General features: G+C 39.7%; 1 protein-coding gene across 8 annotated transcripts in view; it reads right to left on the bottom strand.

Moving 5' to 3' along the window:
• The window catches only part of RAF1 (Raf-1 proto-oncogene, serine/threonine kinase), a 76,285-nt gene that overhangs the window by 6,304 nt on the left and 50,959 nt on the right, over positions 1–19,022 (bottom strand). For 4 of the 8 annotated variants that reach the window (XM_036267172.1, XM_036267174.1, XM_036267175.1 and 1 more), the window contains 9 exons: positions 17,261–17,373; positions 15,254–15,356; positions 14,798–14,955; positions 13,455–13,553; positions 11,861–12,014; positions 10,964–11,023; positions 8,263–8,290; positions 8,026–8,153; positions 7,559–7,676 (listed from right to left, as the gene is read on the bottom strand). In XM_036267172.1, coding sequence (XP_036123065.1) covers positions 7,559–7,676; positions 8,026–8,153; positions 8,263–8,290; positions 10,964–11,023; positions 11,861–12,014; positions 13,455–13,553; positions 14,798–14,955; positions 15,254–15,356; positions 17,261–17,373 — 961 coding nt within the window. Of the gene's footprint in view, positions 1–7,558; positions 7,677–8,025; positions 8,154–8,262; positions 8,342–10,963; positions 11,024–11,860; positions 12,015–13,454; positions 13,554–14,797; positions 14,956–15,253; positions 15,357–17,260; positions 17,374–19,022 lie in introns of all 8 variants that reach the window. The other 4 variants (XM_036267177.1, XM_036267176.1, XM_036267178.1 and 1 more) reach the window with 4 other exon arrangements.

A 19,022-nucleotide genomic window follows, 5' to 3' on the forward strand; every position in this document is an offset into this window, starting at 1 on the left:
CATAGAGTCCCGGGTTCAGTTCCCACTAAGGGCACATACCTCGGTTACAGTTTGTCCTCGGCCCCGGTTGGGGTCGTGTGGGTGGCAGCCAGTCGATGTGCCTCTCTCACATCGATGTTTCTCTCTCTTTTTTCCTCCCTCTCTCCTTCCCACTCTATCTGAAGATAAACACAAAAGTGTCCTTGGGTGAGGATTAAAAAAAAAAGAATTCCTAGTGAATAGTAGTGATTGCTTACTATACCCTGGCACAGTGTGTGTTTTCACAAGCCATTACCTCATTTAATCCTCACAGTTGTCCTATGACATAAATACTGTTATCCTCATTTTACAGAAAACAAGTAAGTCTAGTCTCAGGTCAAACAGACACAAATCAAAGTGCTGGAACCAAGATTAGAACACCAGTCTGACTGCAATGGCTACTTCTAACCATGATACTGACAAGTTACTGTTAATCACTGTCAGTCGCTGTGAGCTTCTTTATATAACCTTAGAAATATCCATGGATCAATTCAACTTTGTATGTGCTACCAAGTTAGAAGCCAATTTCAGAAGTGCCTGTATATTTACCATAGAAATTATAATAAATTACTTAAAGCCCTATAAGGATCTCAGATTTTCGTGGTAAATGAATTTACTAAAACACAGCCTTCTGGTGATCAAAGTAGGAGTTAGCTGAATGGCACCTTGGAGGTGACAGCTTCTCCACACATGAAGCATGCCATATCCTTGTAACCTCTGCTGGAGCATTCCTCACTTCACTTTTGGGGAGCACTAACTGGTAGATTCTTATGATAGGTCCCAAACTGTTGCACTGTGATCTCTGGTTTTATCAGCTGAAGCCAAAGTCCCACTTAACAACAATCTCCACACGGCTGTGTCTGTGACGGTGCTGCTGACCTTGGATGGGAGATGCACACTATATTCAGAGTTGCCTTCTATCTAGGAAGATGGAGCTAGTAAACCATGCAGCCCAAACCTCAAGTTCCTTATGACTAAGACAAGAGTCGCTGACATAAGTACTCATTCTGGAGCAATCTGAGTCAAGATTGGGAGAGGGTGTGTGCAGAGGAGATATAAATCTCCTGATAGAGAGGACATAGAAAAGTCTAAAAGAAATGAAATAAAAGCCAAGGGATGGATTTTACTAAATGGAAAGAGACTGTTCCAAACTAAATACACCAGAAATAAAGGTGAGGTAAGCGGGTGGTGAGAGAAACAAGCTGTGCTCAGAAAACTAGCGTAGCCTGCAGGATAGGAGTCTGCTGCAAGAGCCCAGGTAAGGTGCAGGCACAGTGACATGGAAATAGAAAGGAGGGAGCGGAGGCGAGAAACTATCAATATAAACTGATCCAATATGGCAGTCAACTGAGTGGTGGGGCCAGGAAATGGCAATGCTGGTGGCCCATGCACTGGGCAAAGCTTCAAAGAAGAGAGGCCAGGATGGGAGGGTGGAAGGAAGGCTTGGGGAGATGCTGGATGGTCCCTGAGGAAGGGTTGCTTCTCAGGAGTTCCTAGTTCATGAGTCCTTCCCTTTCTTACAGCTTTCCTCTGGACATGCTCCAGTTGTCACAGAACCCAGTGGCACCAATTTTGGACCTAATCAGTCCAAAATGCAACCTCAGAGCTCTGAGGATTCACTGGGTGCCAAAGCCTGCTCACAGTGATTCACTGTGACCTGGTAGTCAGCTGAACATCCTCCACCTCTACCCTCCATTTTTTGGAAGAGAGAACAGGACTTATCCCTATTAAATTTCATCTTTTCCGTCCTGGCTGGTTTGCTCAGTAGTGGTTACAGCATCGGCTCGTAGGCCAAAGAGTCAAGGGTTTGATTCCAGTCAAGGGCAAGTATCTCAGTTGCAGTTAGGTCCCCAGCCATGATTGTGGTTGTGCGGGAGGCAACCAATCAATGTATGTCTCTCGCATCAATGTCTCTGTCTCTGTCTCTCGCTTTCCCTCCCACTCTTTCTAAAGATAAATGGAAATCAAACAGTAAGTGTTGGCGAGGGTGTGGAGAAAAGGGGACTCTACTACACTGCTGGTGGGAATGCAGATTGATGTAGCCACTATGGAAAACAATATGGTGTTACCTCAAAAAATTAAAAATTGAATTGCCACTTGACCCAGTGATCCCACTTCTAGGAATATACCCTAAGAAGCCTGAAACACCAATCAGAAAGAATATATGTACCCCCATGTTTGTAGCAGCACTATTTACAATAGCTAAGATCTAGAAACAGCCCAAGTGTCCATCAGTAGACGAATGGATAAAAAAGCAGTGGTACATATACACAATGGAGTACTATGCAGCTGTAAGAAAGAAAGATCTCTTATCCTTTGAGACGACATGGAGGGACCTGGAAAGTATTATCCTAAGTGAAACAAGCCAAACAGAGAAAGACAACTATCATATGATCTCACTTATTTGTGGAATATAATGAACATAACAGTCTGAGGAATGGGGTAGTCCCAGAGACGTGGAAGTGGGGTACAGACTGACAATCCCCAGAAGAGGGAGTGGTGGGGGAGAGATAAACCACAGAACTTATATGCATGTGTGCATGAACAATGGACATGGACAACAAAGCTTGGGACAGGGCAGGGAGGGAGGGGGAGGGGGAATCAGTGGGGGGAAAGGAGAAACATCTGTAACAAAAATAAATTAATAAAAAAAAAATAAAGATAAATGGAAAAATATCCTCAGGTGAGAATTTTTTTAAAAAAGTTCATCTTTTCTTTGTTCCATTATCACAGCCAGTTCAAATGCTCTCATCTCTATTATCCAAAGATACATCACAACTCTCTGTGTCACCACAATACCTGAGTCTTCATTCAAGTCACTGATAGGAAGACTGAACAAGGTCAAACCAAAGACAGAGCCTTATGTTCCCCACAGCGACCCATCTGCCAGTTGGCTTACAGTGGACAGTCATAGTAACAGATTATGTGCAATTTATCACTGAAACCCAGAGACTCTACATGATGCCATTTCCTTGGAATATTCCAAGAATTGCCATGATAGGCATTCAGTCTGCTAGGGACAATAGGAAAACATAGGAAAATGGACTTCAACTCATATATAGTAGAGTCCAACTCATATATAGAACAGTTTTCTACCTGGTAGGAATTGCCCAGAGCTAGATTTCTCATGGGATCCTATAAACCCCACCCCCCAGACCTCACTCCTGTTAGCCTTTCCCCTCGTCCACTCCACTAAGGCCATCAAGACCACCTTGAGTTCCTCAAATAGGCCAGGTGAGTGGCCCACTTTACACCTGCTGCTGCTGCTTCCCCAGGTATCTACACCACACTCTGGCCTGCCGCTTCTTCAGCAGATTCCTCCCCTACCAATCTACAAAAACTGGGAACAGGGCCTGCCACTCTATACCTGCTTTCTTCCACTTTTCTGCTTAGCACTTATAATACATTATATACTTTATTTTTCTTGGTTATTGTCCCCACCAGAATATAAACTCCATTGAGAGAAAGAATTTTTATCTGTTTTGTTCACTGCTTCATTCCTAGCCCCTAGAAGAATGGTTGGTATTAGAAGAATGCTCAGGAAGCATGGCAAAGGAATGAATACTAAGATGCAACTGTCAGCAAGATAACTTAGGAATTAACAAGCTGTTTGAGACTCTGGAGTGGAAAGTAGGGACAGCCTCTGGTGAGGAATACTGATTTAGCTGTACGCAGCCCAGGTCCAGAATCAGTTTCGGGCAGGGTAAGTAAGGACTCAGTATAGAATTAGGTCTGGGCCCAAAACAAAGGCTGCTCTCCAAATACCTCTATAGCTAGCAATCTTACAACATCTAAAGGCTGGTACTTATTTATATTAGCAAGTAATATAAATGACAAAGGTAAACAGCCAGGGAACTTTTTATGGAGGGTAGCTACATGAAGTAGTTAACCAGAACTTCTTAATTTCCTTTAATGGTAAAGTCAGAAACAAATATAGTACAAACAAGTTAAGACATGTTCCTACTGGTTATTGTTTTTAATGAGATGTTGATATCTTACCATCACTGAAGAAGAGCTGTTATCATTGGTAAATTTGGAATGTTTTTAACCTTTTTAAACACCAATTCATTTCCCCAGTTAACTCCTGCAATTGTCTAAAGCTTATTATATATACACACCCTGCTTTCTGGAACAGAACCGAATGAGCACCATTCCCCCTCTTCTGATTGACTCAGTGAAAGTTATAAACCTCACCCTTAGGCTGAGATAGGGATCCCCAGACAAGGGTTACACCAGACTGCTTGCCTCACACTAAGTGGCTTAAGACAGTTCTCCAGTTTGGAAATCTGCTCTTGAGGGTTTTGCTGCCTTCTTATGCTGTCAGTGATGGTCCCTTACCATCAGTCTGACATCCTCTACTGCTATTTTCATTCCTTTTTTATTTTATTTATTTCTTTATTGATTTTAGAGAGCGAGGAAGGGAGAAAGAGAGAGAGAGAGAGAAACATTGATGAGAACACTGATCGGCTGCCTCCTGCATACCCCCACTGGAGATCGGGCCCACAACCTGGGCATGTGCCCTGACTAGGAATCGAACCAGTGACCTCTTGGTGCACGGGTTGATGCTCAACCAGTGAGCCATACCGCTGGGCTCCTCATTCCTTTTAATGTATTTGTAATTAGCAGAGACTAGCAAATCAGACTCTAAACTTATGCTTAAAAGGAAGTTCTGTGCTTGAGCTCAAGGGCTTCTTCTTCACATAAAGTAAGTGGGCTTCAGTTTATGGATCTGAGGTCTTCGTCTCAGATGCTTTGAGACCCTTCTATTTACTTTCATAGCTACTAGGCAGAATAAAATAAATTTTAAAAATCACTAGAACAGTTCTAATAAACTGAACAAAACATTGTATACAGAAACCAGAAAAGCAGTAACCAGGGGAGGTGGAGAGTATAACACAAAACACTCATTCTAGAAATTGTTTTCCTTGACCCTCCAATTTTCTTCTTTATTCAGAAACCACGGCCTGCTTTCTGAGGGGCTGCCATAAAAGTCCATTGCTCCTCACTCCTCTGACCTTTGAGACTCTTAAAAAAACTAGAATCTTAGAAGCATTATACAGCCCGACCAGTGTGGCTCAGTAGATTAAGCGTTGGCCTATGGACTAAGAGGTCCTGGTTTGATTCCCAGTCAGGGCACATGCTTGGGGTGTGGCCTCGATCCCCAGTAAGGTGGTGTGGCCTCGATCCCCCAGTAAGGTGCATGCAGGAGGCAGCTGATTGATAATTCTCACATCAATGTTTCTATCTCTCTCTAAAAAAAATCACTAAAAACTTAAAAAAAAAAAAAAGCATTATACAGAGTCTTTATGGCAGTAACACTATAACAGATACATGATTGAGAGAAAACATAAGCTCATAAGCAGTACTGTGGCAAATCTAAGTAATGCTTTAAAAATTATGTGCTCATTCAGAGGAAACTTAAATTTGAGCACAACTTACACTGCACAGCTTTTAGCTGAGGCTTTAAGAAATGTGGTATAAAAATGATTAAATGCTCTTAATGGAAGCATTAAAAGCAATATTCACTGCTCCACCTCCTACACTATCAGCCTTATTATCTCAGATACAAGCACCTCTATCCCACAAAACCGTATTCTTTTTCTTAAGGGGTCACCAAGACATTTATGACATCTATTTGTTTTTGTTTTTTTAATCCTCACCTGAGGATATCTTTCCATTTTTGTTCTGATAGAGTGGGAGGGAGAGAGAATCATCGACTGGTTGCCTCTCGCATGACCCCAACCAGGGCCCAGGATGAACCACAACTGACATATGTGCCCCTTGACTAGAACTGGACCCTAGACTCATTTGGTCCATGGGCCTAACTGTTGAGCCAAATTGGCCAGGGCTATGACATCTATTTGGATACTATTCTGAAATGGTATAATTTCTCAGAGACCCACAGGCAGGCAGGCCACCAGTACACTAGATGGAATTTTCAGAAGTAAAGGAAATCAGCCTTGGCCGGTTTGGCTCAGCGGTTGGAGCGTCGGCCTGCGGTCCAGAGAGACCCGGGTTCAGTTCCCGCTAAGGGCATGTACCTCGGTTGCAGTTTGTCCCTGGCCCTGGTTGGGTCATGTGGGTGGCAGCCACTCGGTGTGTCCCTTTCACATTGATGTTTCTCTCTCTCTCTCTCCCTCTCTCTCCCTCCCACTCTATCTGAACAAAAACTGAAAAAATGTCCTCAGGTGAGGATAAAAAAAAAAAATAGAAAAGGAAATCATCCTATATATAATTTACAAATGTTCAGTCCTGTGCCAGTCCCTTAAAGAACCAAAAATGTATCAGATGATTTGTTATGACAAACCCATACAGTATATTCATCAACATAAGGTACACATAAAATTGTAGGTGTTTCTCAGTTTTCAAAACCTTGAATTTGCCCAGCAGGTGTGGATCAGTGGTTGAGGGTCGACCCGTGCACCAAAAGGTCGCCAGTTCGATTCCCAGTCAGGGCACATGCCCAGGTTGTGGGCCAAATCCCCAGTGGGGGACATACAAGAGGCAGTCAGTTGATGTTCTCTCTCATCGATGTTTCTATCTCTCTCTCCCTCTCCCTTCCTCTCTCTAAAATCAATACAGAAAAAATTTTTTTAAATCTTCAATTTTAATGCTCCATTCATGTGATACCCTTCTCTCAATTTTTGCCCATTTACAAATAAAGATAATATGGTAGCATCCAAGGTAGAAATATAGGCTCCTAGGCACTTTAGGTGTTTTAAGTTGTTGTGGTTTTGGTTTGGTTTTTTGCTTTATTAAAATCTGAATATATAAGAGATGTCTTTTTTAGGAACATGTAGCATTTTCAAGGCAATAGTCCCTATAATGCTAACATCCTAAAATCAGAGGCATTAAAAACTTGATAGAAAATGCTAAGTATTTAGTTGCCAAAATACACAGGCTATGCCTACTGCTATTACAATAGTACATTTCTTCCAAGGGACAAAGTGTTTCCATTAGAATAAGAACACTAACACTCCACACATTCAAGAATTAAGTCTCTGTCTTCCCTATTTGATGGGGATGCCCACAGTCAATCCCAAGGCAGAGCAAAGAGAAGCAGTTATAGGAGGTTCCTGCCTTTTCTGTGCCAAAATGTTTGACCACAGGCATGTCTGTTCCTCTCTTGGGACCTCAGCTTTCTTGCATGTAAAATCTCAAAGGTGCTTTCCAGCTTTAAATTTCTAAAATTCATGCTCCCTCATAGCAGCAAACTCTTACTCATTTAAGAAGCTTCAAAGCTTATCCCATGTGCATGCAGCCTGTATTGAATCAGTGTGTAAGAGACCCTGACATTTAGGGCTCAACTCTTGTTCACCAATTTTCAATTATCCTGAAAACCGTATACCAATTACAGTATCGTGGAGTCTAAAAAGAATGCTATGAAATTTCACTGAAATATTAAGTTCAATCTTCAGATGTAATCCAGTATCCCTTGGAGTGTGCTGCTATGAGCCTCACAGCTTATACTTATACCCCTCCTGATGTTCTCTGGACTGAAACTTGACTTCACCCCTTGAAGTAAAGGCCCCAAACTTACCATGCCACTTGCCCTTATAAACAGTTCCAAAAGAGCCTGATCCAATCCGAGTGGAGAGCATCACTTCACTGGCTTCTATTTCCCAGTAATAGCTTGAATCTCTCTGTCCACGAGGCCTCTGAAACAATGAGATCATTAAGTATATTCCATGGAATGGCAATGGTCTGTTTCACAAGTATTTCAAAGAAAAAAGTTCAACTCCATTCTCATATCTTTTCAAGACAGAAATATTAACTGTAATTCCAATTTTTGTTTTTCAGAGAATACCATTTTAGTTGCACCCTCCTTTACAACAAACCAGCAAGTTTTCCCAATGCAAGCAAACCAAAAATGGCACTGACATTTATAATAGGATTTATCAAATGTTTTTTTATTACAGTCTCCTCCCCAAAAACTAAAAGCATTATCATTTCTAAATTTTTCTTACTGAACCCTAACCGGCAGGGGATACTGTTGGATATACTCACAATTTTGTTTTTCTCCTGGGTCCCAGATCCTGGTGCCCGCTCTCTCTGTGCCGGCACAGGGGTTTTGGGCTGTGACCAGCCCGTTGGGCTCAGATTGTTGGGGCTGCTGGACAAGGCTGAAGGTGAGGCTTAATAGACAAGACAAACAGAATCCACACATGGATAAGCCAACAGAAGATACAGGAGCATAAAGAGAAAATGCCCATTACTATTTGCTAAATGCCTTTGGACAAGTACCTGATTCACTGTGACTTCGAATTGCATCCTGAAACAGAAAAGGAAAGCGGGTCACTTTCTTCGCTACAAAAGATGTTTTCTAGGGAAGGGGAAGGGGAAGAGAAAGGGGAGGATTTGAAGGAACAAAGTAGATTACAAAACCTCCAAAATACAAACAGTCTAATTATACACTTTCCTTGAGTAAATTCACCAAATGTCACTGACTAATATTTCTAAGATTGTTATCATCAAACATTAGGAGGACCGATGTTAATTTTTCATATATAATGAAAACCAAATTCTTTATCTCAGAAGAAAGCAAGGCACACAGCAAACATATTCTTTAAAGAAGGCTAGCAAAGTTACTATCAGCTAATACCTTTTCAACGATTGAGGATCTTGCTCCAGTGAGGCTCAAAAAAAAGTGGGAGATTCAGCCCTGGCCGGTTTGGCTCAGCGGTTAAAGTGTTGGCCTGCGGTCCAGAGAGACCCGGGTTCGGTTCCTGCTATGGGCATGTACCTCGGTTGCAGTTTGTCCCCGGCCCTGGTTGGGTCGTGCAGGTGGCAACCACTTGACGTGTCCCTTTCACGTCGATGTTTCTCTCTCTCTCTGTCTCTCCCTCTCACTCTATCTGAACGAAAAACAAAAAAATGTCCTCGGGTGAGGATTGAAAAAAAAAAAAGCAGGACATTCAGTGGTAAGCTCACTCTTACTCCTCTGGGAGTTTATTAGGGCACATTGACCAGAGGCTGGATTTGATATGGGTGAGCACAATAACTATATCACTTTATCTGAGCCTAAAATCAGAAAGATGAAAGGATCATAATCCCCTAGTCTAACACCTACATTTTACATATAAGAAAACGTATTAGAACATGTCAAGAGACTTGCCCAAGGTCACAATGCCAGTAGATGGCAGAAATAGAACAAGAAACCATCATCATGTACCTCAGCTTGTTCACCACAAAATGCTCCTCAGACATTAAGGGCAAGCTCTGAAACTAGTTACACTCTACTCAGGTAAGAAGTCAGATGCTATCTTTAGAATGTATTACAAACCGTTTGGGTGAAACAGTTTAAATCACAAGGCCCTCCACAAGACCCAAATCCTCATTTTATATATCCTCATGTAAGAGTATACAAATAGTAACTATATAAAACCACTTGGCCCCCACATCTTCAAAAAGGAAATTTTTCTGGGAAGTCCTATTCTCTTTGTTTTCTTTGTGTCACCACAAAGAAAGATACTTTTTTTCACACCACTATTACTGGAATGCTCCCACTCCATGACATCTTTACAAGATTAAAAGAAAAATCATAAACCCAACTGCCCCTCTCTGCCTTTGGCAGCCCCTCCAAAGCATCTTCAGAGTTTACCAGTAAAGCCTGGTTCCCACACCCAGAGAGTCTTCAAGAATCACCTAGAATCCTGGCCGGTTTGGCTCAGTGGCTAAAGCATTGGCCCGCAGACCAACGAGTCACAGGTTTGATTCCGGTTGAGGGCACGTACCTCTGTTGCAGTTCGGTCCCCAGCCCTGGTCAGGGTTGTGCAGGAGGCAACCGGTTGATAGGTCCCTCTCACGTGATGTTTTTCTCTCTCTCCCTCCCTCCCACTCTATCTAAAGATAAATAGAAAAATATCCTCGGATGAAGATTAACAAAATAATAATAATAATAAAGTACAGAGAGGATTAAGCACAACAGTAGTGCTATTTATTTTATAGTTAAAATTCAAGAATTTTCATTTTCCTGAAATTTAAAAAAAAAAAAAAATGTTCTTATTGATTTTTTTTTTTTTTAGAGGAAGGGGGAGAGAGAGAGAAACATTGATGTGAGAGAAAATCATCAACTGGCTGCCTCCTGTATGTCCCTCACTGGGGATAGATCCCACAACATGGGTATGTGCCGACCAGGAATTGAACCAGGACCTCTCAGTCCATGGGACGATGTTCAATCCACTGAGCCACACCAGCTGGGCAAGAATTTTAACTTTTAATGTTTTTTCTACGTATTAGAGGATTTACACAGGAATAAGTCACGTAATAGGAAAAAAGTAACTGGCATATAGTATGATTATCAGGGCTAATTATGATAAAAATAGAAATAAAATTCACAGCTTATATACACATGACCTCCTCACAATAATCTTCCCCACAAATGACTACTATACACCCCATATTCAGAAGCCAACACTTTGTTGAGTCCCTGCCACTTCTGATTGGTAGGACAAAAATGTCTAAGTGATTTGAGGGTTGAGTGAAGTAAGCTGTGCCTGAAGTAGCAGGTGTCCCTGAGGTTTTTCAAAGAACATATGATGTGGAGAGAGCACAGATGTTTCTGAAAAGCTTTTAAAAAAGGATTTTCAGGGCATAGCAACCAAACTGACACATTTGGTTTCTAAACAAAGTATAAATAGAATAGTGATGCTGTACCAACCGAATAAATCTGGCATTGGTCTTGGGTTGGAATTTATTTTTTTTAATTTTAAATACCCTTAGCCTCAAAATCACACTTGAGAAACTTATTTCACCTATCATCAATACCACATACAGTTTTGTTTTTTTTTTACTCCTATGTATTCTAACCCAATAAATGAAAAGTCTGACAATAAATATAAATTTTAACTTAATGATTGTTTCATTTTTGATACTCTACTGGTCTGACAGTCTTAGCAATCCTGTTAAATGACAAGAAAGCATAGGCATGAAGAAGAATACCTACTCTTCCCCTCAAACAAAATCCTCTGGACCACGCCCTGGGAGAAGCATTCAGGCTGTTATTCTAGTCCAAAGCAATGAGAAATAAAGAAGAATAAAGAACAAAGGAAGTATTTTAAATGTATTCAGTTGTTATTAAAGATGAACTAGAAAGCAAACCAAACAAAGAGAACATACCAAAAAGCCAAGGGAAAAAAAGCAGTTTGGAAACACTAGCTTTGGGCACTTTAACATTTCCCTAAATACCTGCTCATTAAAACCCTATGACTCTAAACCTTTGATTTCTAAATAAAAATATTTAAAGTCTTTCAGAGAGTTTGCAGTTCTCCATTACTATTATTTTCTTTCCCACACCAAAATGAAACGACTCTTTATGTAGCTTATTCACTAGGCTCACTGAAATCCTATTCAAATCTGACATTGAAAAAAATGAATTTAAATGTTAAGATTTCTTCAGGAAATTTTAGTTCTCCATTTGAATGATACACCAACCAGATTATTCAGCCAGTCTAAAGATGTAGTGGATAAAAAAGAAATTAAAAAAATTCAGAGATCTGGCCAGGCCCATGTGGCTCAGTGGTTGAGGGTTGAGCCATGCACCAAGAGGTTGCTGGTTCAATTCCTGGTCAGGACACATGCCCAGGTTGTGGGCCCAATCCCTAGTGGGGGGCACGCAGGAGGCAGCTAAATGATGTTCTCTCTTATCTATGTTTCTATCTCTTTCCCTCTCCCTTCCTCTCTCTCTAAAATCAATAAAGAAAAAAAAAATTTTTTAAGTCCAGAGATCTAAAAAAGTGCTACAACATTCCTTATCAGGTTTGAAACCCAAAACTCTCTGGCACCAACAGTCAAACCCACCCAAATGACTGATACCCATCACCACCCCAAAGGGCCCTATTACCTCAATCATCCTGCTGTCCACAGGCAGAGTGGTACTGACCATGTGGACATTAGGTGTGGACGTTGACCTCTGCCGCTGCGAGAGGGAACCTTCAGAGGAGGGGCTGGAGGTGTTGAATGTGAAGGCGTGGGGTGTGGAGTATCTGTGCTGAGAACTATCCAGGAAGAGAAAGACAATTAAATTCCATGACTGACACTCATGCCTCCCCACTGGAAAAGTCATTCAACTACCTACTTCATTAACATACTCTGTGGCAAACTCTACTTGCACTATAACCTTTTACAAAATGTTCTTTTCTTTCAGTATGCACCATTTAATTTTTTTCTTCTGTCTAGGTGTTTCTGCATGCAAATGTTTGAAAAGGAAATAATATATGCTCTTGGAATTCATGTGAAAAGAACAACACATTATAAGCTTCCTTCTTTTTAATAAATTACCTATCTCTGGGAAAGAACAGATTAGCATCTACCTACTAAGCTAGCTGGAACTTACCCAGTTTAATTTAGAGACTAAATCAGAGAACTTTAAGGAAAATTATTTAACAGATGATTAGACCTGCTGAGCATGTCTACAAAAAGGTCAGCATTTTATCTACTGTACATCCTTCTCCTCCTATAATCAGCTCTTAAAGTATATTACTGTGAATTCAGTTTTTAGGTTGCAACACCTAACTGTGAAATTAATCACTGGCCTCTTTCAACCAATGCCACTTCCCCACCAACCAAACTAAAAACACACATTAAATATAAACATTTTATTTGCTCTAAAGATGTTTTGTTCAGATGCAAGTAAAACCATGCATGAATTCAAGGCTATTTTCCGAAAGAAATTGTTCTATTGTCTTGGAAAGTTGCCTTCACAGGTAATTTGATGTTTATGCTCTCAGAGGCCTAGTTTCTTCAGTGAAATCTTCAGAAGCAAGTACACTTTTTTTTTTTTTTTTTGGTCATACTTGCTTTTCAAATTATCAAGAAAAATAAAATCACACACAAATATATATATATTATTTTTATATATTATTTCAATACAAATTCCTTGTTCTAAGATATACTGCTTTTAACAATTCTATGATAGTTTCATATTACATGATTATATATACATTAAAGTCAGATTTTGGACAAAGATGTAAATTTTATTTTAGGTTCCAAATTCACATATAACACTAAGCAAGATGTGAAATGGTCTTAGCAATGCAAGACCATAATAAGCATTTCAAAGTTGAGGGCTTCATTTTTATTGCATCACACTATATAGTTTGGGGACCCTTTCCCTGAGGTTCATCTCACTACATACTGAAGAAGGTAAAGTCTCAAGGTTTTTAAAATGTGATGAGATATTAAGGGGCATCCTATGATAATAGAAGAAATGTCTAGTCAGTCACTTTCCAGAATGTAAGAACTATAGGACCACACAGAGAAAGTTCTACATTTTGCTCTAACACCAATAAAGCAACAAAAGCTTTACACACAGAGAGGAGAGAATGCAAAAGAACCATTTTCTTTTGTATTCACAATTCAATCCTAGCTCCCACCCCCAAATCCCCAGTGTAACTTTCCAAAAACAAAACTGTAGGTAAAAAAAAAAAAAAAATTACCTGACAGGCATACGGGAAACAGACTCTCGCATCCGACGCATTGTCAAGGAAGGCAGTGCTGGGACCCCACTATCACCAATAGTGGAATTTGGAAACAATCTAAATGAAATCAGAGAAAGACTAGTTTATAGCCTTGTGGTAATTTTACAGAGTCAGGATGCCTTGCCTTGCAAATTAACAGCTCCTCAAACTGAACTTTTTCCTATTCACATTTTCTTCAACCATTTTAGGCTACCCAGAGTAAAGAGACCACCAACCCAATGACTGGGTTTGAATGACTACAAACTGTGAACAATACTGACCTGCCAATGAACATACTCTGTGTTTTTAGGAAATACTGGCCCAATGTCTGGCTATGTCAAAATTATATATATTTTTAAAGCTCCAATAAGGCACTTTATAACATAAATCTGTACTGCTTTTCTGAAAACATTCTATCTTGGAAATACATAGATGAAAAGACTAACATATGAAGAATAAGTCACATTCAGCACCAAAAGTCATAAATAAGAGGAAAAGTGATATTGCCCTTAATTGGGCATCTTCCTTCCATGAGATAAGCACTTGTGCTCAGCAATTTCACATTACCTCAAGTAATCCTCACAAGAACAATGCAAGGAGGGTAATAACCTCTTTTCAGATGAGTGAACTAAAGCTCAGCGGGGGTTATAATTAGTTAATGACAACACTGAAATTTTGACCCATGTCTGCTGGACTCCAAAGTTTGTGCCACTTATCCTACATAAGGTCTCTGCAAAAGTAAAATGTCACTACCACAAAAGTAAAAAAAAAAAGTTCCCTTAGTTTATCCCTCAAAAAAAGGGTAAGACTTTAACTTTTCATATCCCTATTAAGTTTTTAAAAGGCACTTTGGAATATGTACTTTTAATTTAAACCTTACTGACAGTTATTCTGTCTATATGAAATATACTTTGGAAACTGGTTTGTCTTCTGAGGAATACAAATGTCCTTTAAGGCTTTACATTAAAATCATTTCAAAACTTTGTCCATTTTGAGGTGAAGATAGTGTCTACTCACAAACTAATAGCTGAGAATGTCTTTTTGGTTTTTATATCCCTTTGTTCTTTGCATTACTGAATCACAGTATGACAATCTCTATATGACAGATAATAGTCCTACCTTGCTCAGTTTAGAGTTATGCCACACTAAAACTCATTGGTTTCAGGAATGTCATGTTTCTGAAGTAGATGGTTTCTAGATTACAAGAGTTCATTTACCAAGTTCAAATCCTTGATTTGTCAGTCAAATATATAATAAGCACCCTCAAAAGATGTTATACCTACCCACCCCCTTAAAAAAAAAAAACAGAAATAATGCCTTACAAGAGTTGTCTGACATTACTCCAGTCCACACACATAGTAGGTACTTTGGTGCTACAGTGCTCATGAAATTTGTAGCCACAAGTCTGACATCGAAATCCATTTAGCAGGAATTTCTGACACATGTCACAGAAGGCAAGCTTCAGGAAGGTCTTCCGAGCCTGGAATGACAACAACATGGGCGTAAATTATGCTGAATATTTAAAGGTGACAAAAGACAATTTTCTTCTTGACCCCCAATTGATTTCATAGAATAAAGAATCATACTTCCAACATTTGTAAAATTTGTACCTAGAAATGAAAGTATATCTGTGACTAATGAAGCCTAAATTGCCTTACTGTAAAACAATGGCATAACTAGAACAATCTAACAATATACTACATGCTTATTACCCTGAGAACTTCCTGCTGGCCAAAACACCCAACATGCCACAAAGAGAGAAGAGATCTGCAACTTACAAAGTTGTGTGTTGTGAGAGGAACATGATCCAGGAAGTCGACTTGAAGTTCTTCTCCAATCAACGAGGCAGCATCTGTATTCCAATCTAAACGTGCTTTTTTACTAAAGAGGATTTTAAAAAACATAACACGAAAGGGAAATGTTTAAACGGAAAAAACTCAATACCAATAATATCAACAGGACCTATTACTGGAATCCAGGTTGGTTGGTTTAAACAAAATATAGAATCTCATGATAATGTAAATATGCAATTGGACTTTGTGATATTAAAATTCTATTAAAAGTCCTACACTGCTACAGTAGTGAAATTTAATTTTCACTTGCCTACTTCAATCTAGAAAATAGAAAGGAATCACAAATGAAATGCACTTTTCTATTAATAAATAACAGGCTCAAATCTGCAGTTTTCAGAGTCTATAAATATAAGCTGACAGGAGACTTGACTGTCTTAATATTTACTCTGAGACCACTCTTTCTGTGCCTAGAATATACAAAATAGAAAAATTTATACATTGAAGTAAAACGTAATACCCAGCTCCTATCTCATGTCTTGTCTCGTTAATTAGGCCCATTGTCCTGAATGATGAATACTCTCAAGATAAGGAGAAAACAACACATAATACAGCACCATGCAAACCTCTCCCTTTGTTTACCAGAAGACTATTCCAGCCTTTGTTTTGTTATCCAATAATAAATAATTGATCACTTAATATAATTCCCCATAAAAGGTTTGGGAAGTTCTATTTTGCCCTAATGAAAAAAGAGGGGTGGCCTGTGTTCTGATCAGTCTTCAGGTGCTGCCTATCCAAGGAAGAACCTAGATTAGATCTGAAACAATGCAGCCTTGGATGAGAATAGACCCAAGCTCCTCATTGTCTCAGAGTCTCTCTAGCCCTTTTTCTTAAATGACAGATTTATTTCTCACAGTTTTGGAGACTGGAAGTCTAAGATCAGAATGCCAGAAGATTTAAGTTCTGGTAAGAGCCCTTTTCCTGGCTTGAAGGTGGCTGCCTTTTCACTGTATCCTTGCAGAGGTAGAATCTCTAGTATTTAAGGAGTACTACAGATTAGCTTGGAGACCAAACTGAGGCTATACCCAGATAATGATGATTCATACTTCAACACTGCCTCTTAAACTGAGAATAGCATAAATAGAGAAATTTATGCTCACATCTTTGAGCAGACTCATTCCCTGGGCTATACTTTCAAACTGGGGGACTCCTTGAAATCTAACAGATGTAAGCTGAAGCTCAATAAAAGAACTAGCACTTTCCAAGGAGGAAACAATAAGGTTATTTAGCCATATTTTGGGGGAGATAACAATAGATAATGGATAACTATGAGTGGCTCTGATATTCTGGTGTATTACTCCCAGCCCTGGAGGGGATGCCTCTATCTTGCTACTACAGATCTTCCTTGAAGCAGAAATTCTTCTGCATCTTTTAGTCCTGTATCAGTCAAACTAAAGGGATTCAATAAACATTAACTGGCCCTGGCTGATTTGGCTCAGCAGCTGGAACGTCGGCCTGCGGACCAGGGAGTCCCGGGTTCAGTTCCTGCTAGGGCACGTACCCAAAAAATTAATTAATTAAAATAAACATTAACTGAATAAAAATAAATGAGCAAATTACAGAAGAGCCAAGCTCTTGAGAATAGCATTCTTTAACTATAAACAATAATGCAAACACTTTGTGAGTACCTAATGTGTGTACTGCATTATAGCAAACAAAAACTTTGCTCTCAGGAAATATACCATCTGACATTACTATCTCTATCAATGGAAACACCTAATATGTATTTTATTTTTCAATGCAATGTTTTCAAGCAATAATTTCAAGCTCTTATTATTTTATTTTTCTGACTTGTCTCTTGATAAACAAGGATATACATATACACAGTAGTTTACAGGAGGCTAATAAATTTTTTTTTAATGGAAAAGTTATTATTTGAAGCTTGGAGATCCTTACTAGTATAAAGAAGGAGCTGATTAACTTTTGAGTTCTTACCCTTTGTGTTCGTGGAGAAGTCTGAACACTGCACAGCACTCCGGTTGCAGGCCCCTCACCTTGAGTGCTTTCATAAGGCAGTCATGCAAGCTCATTCCATTTCGTACATTGACCTACAAACAAAGGAGCATCTTTAGGACCAACACAGGCTGCACACCCCTTGAAAAGGTGGACAGAAATAAAGACACCAGTCTGTAAGTGTACACGTAGAAAGAGATTTATGATAGCATTGTTAATAATGGTGCATGTGCGCATGCACACACACACAGACTGTCCAGGAATACGTGAGTGCTTGAATTAAGTATGTGACATCTGTATACGTCATTTTATGCCACTACAGTATTACTCATAATGACACAGAGGGAGGGTTGTCCATGATATGTTAAGTGGAGAAAAATATTTTTCAGAATAATACAAACAGTAAGGTTAAAGGGCGGGGAACATATATATGTGTGAAAAGATACACACACCTAGCTGTTAACATCAAGAGAGAATGGTTGGGAAAGATAAAATAATAAATTTCCCTTTATACATCTCTAATTTGTCTGACTCAGTGAAATTTACATGCAAGCATAAACATCCACTAGAAAGAAAAATAAGCCAATCTGATCTGTAGACAAACATGAGGTTTTCTGATAAAAAATTTGTATTTCAACCTATTTTCAACCAAATAATTTTTTTTTTATCCTCACCTGAGGACATTTTTTCATTTTTTGTTCAGATAGAGTGGGAGGGAGAGAGAGGAAGAGAGAGAGAGAGAGAGAGAGAGCGAGAAACATCGATGTGAAAGGGACACATCAAGTGGCTGCCTCCCGCACAACCCAATCAGGGCCAGGGACAAACTGCAACCGAGGTACATGCCCATAACGGGAAACAAACCCAGGTCTTTCCAGACTGCAGGCTGATGCTCTAACCACTGAGCCAAACCAGCCAGGGCTCAACCAAATAATTTATCTTCTTTAAAAAAATTTCCATCTTGTCCTGGCCAGGTGGCTTCAGTTGGTTGGAGCGCTGTCCGTGCACCAAGGGGTTGCAGGTTTGATTCCCAGTTGGGACACACACCTAGGTTGCAGGTTCAATACCCTAAGCATGCAGGAGGCAACCAACTGATGCTTCTGTCTCTCATCAATGTTTCTCTCTCTCTCTCTCTCTCTCTCTCTCTCTCTCTCTAAGTCAATAAATAATAGTATTCTCAGGTGAGGATTAAAAAAAAAAAATGTTCGTCTTACATGCACTTCATGCTAGTGAGGGCAAGCAGAAGTAGAAGGTATAGATTCTGCCCTGTTGTAAGGACAAACACCAGTGCTAATTTAAATAAATGTGCACAGCATTCCAAGTAGCCTTAGCATTATATGCCCCTCCCCCTGTACCCAATCCTCAAAAACCAGGCAGGCACTCAGAGGCCTAGTAGAAAGTATGAGTGCCCAGAGCACTAATAACAGCAGCTGTATAAAAAACTCAACTAAAATCTTGAGTTTTTATAAAAGCCCTATACACTTTAAAGCCAATAAAGTTAACAAAATGTAAGGCATCTAGAGTCACTACGGCCAGTAAGGAAAGCAGAATGTAAATTTGCAGTGTTGGTGAAGTGCCTCCAGTGGAGCTCCCCCAATAGGTGAAAGTGTAACAGATGACCATGACTGACCCAGCCTCTTCCCAGCGGGACATGAGTATATTTTGTATCTCCTTTAAAGATTTAAAATATTTTAAATAAACAAAATAAGCTGATCAACAAAACAGAACCAGAGACATAGAAAGGAGT

Source organism: Molossus molossus, unplaced genomic scaffold (assembly GCF_014108415.1).
Source record: "Molossus molossus isolate mMolMol1 unplaced genomic scaffold, mMolMol1.p scaffold_m16_p_18, whole genome shotgun sequence".
Classification (NCBI taxonomy): domain Eukaryota; kingdom Metazoa; phylum Chordata; class Mammalia; order Chiroptera; family Molossidae; genus Molossus; species Molossus molossus.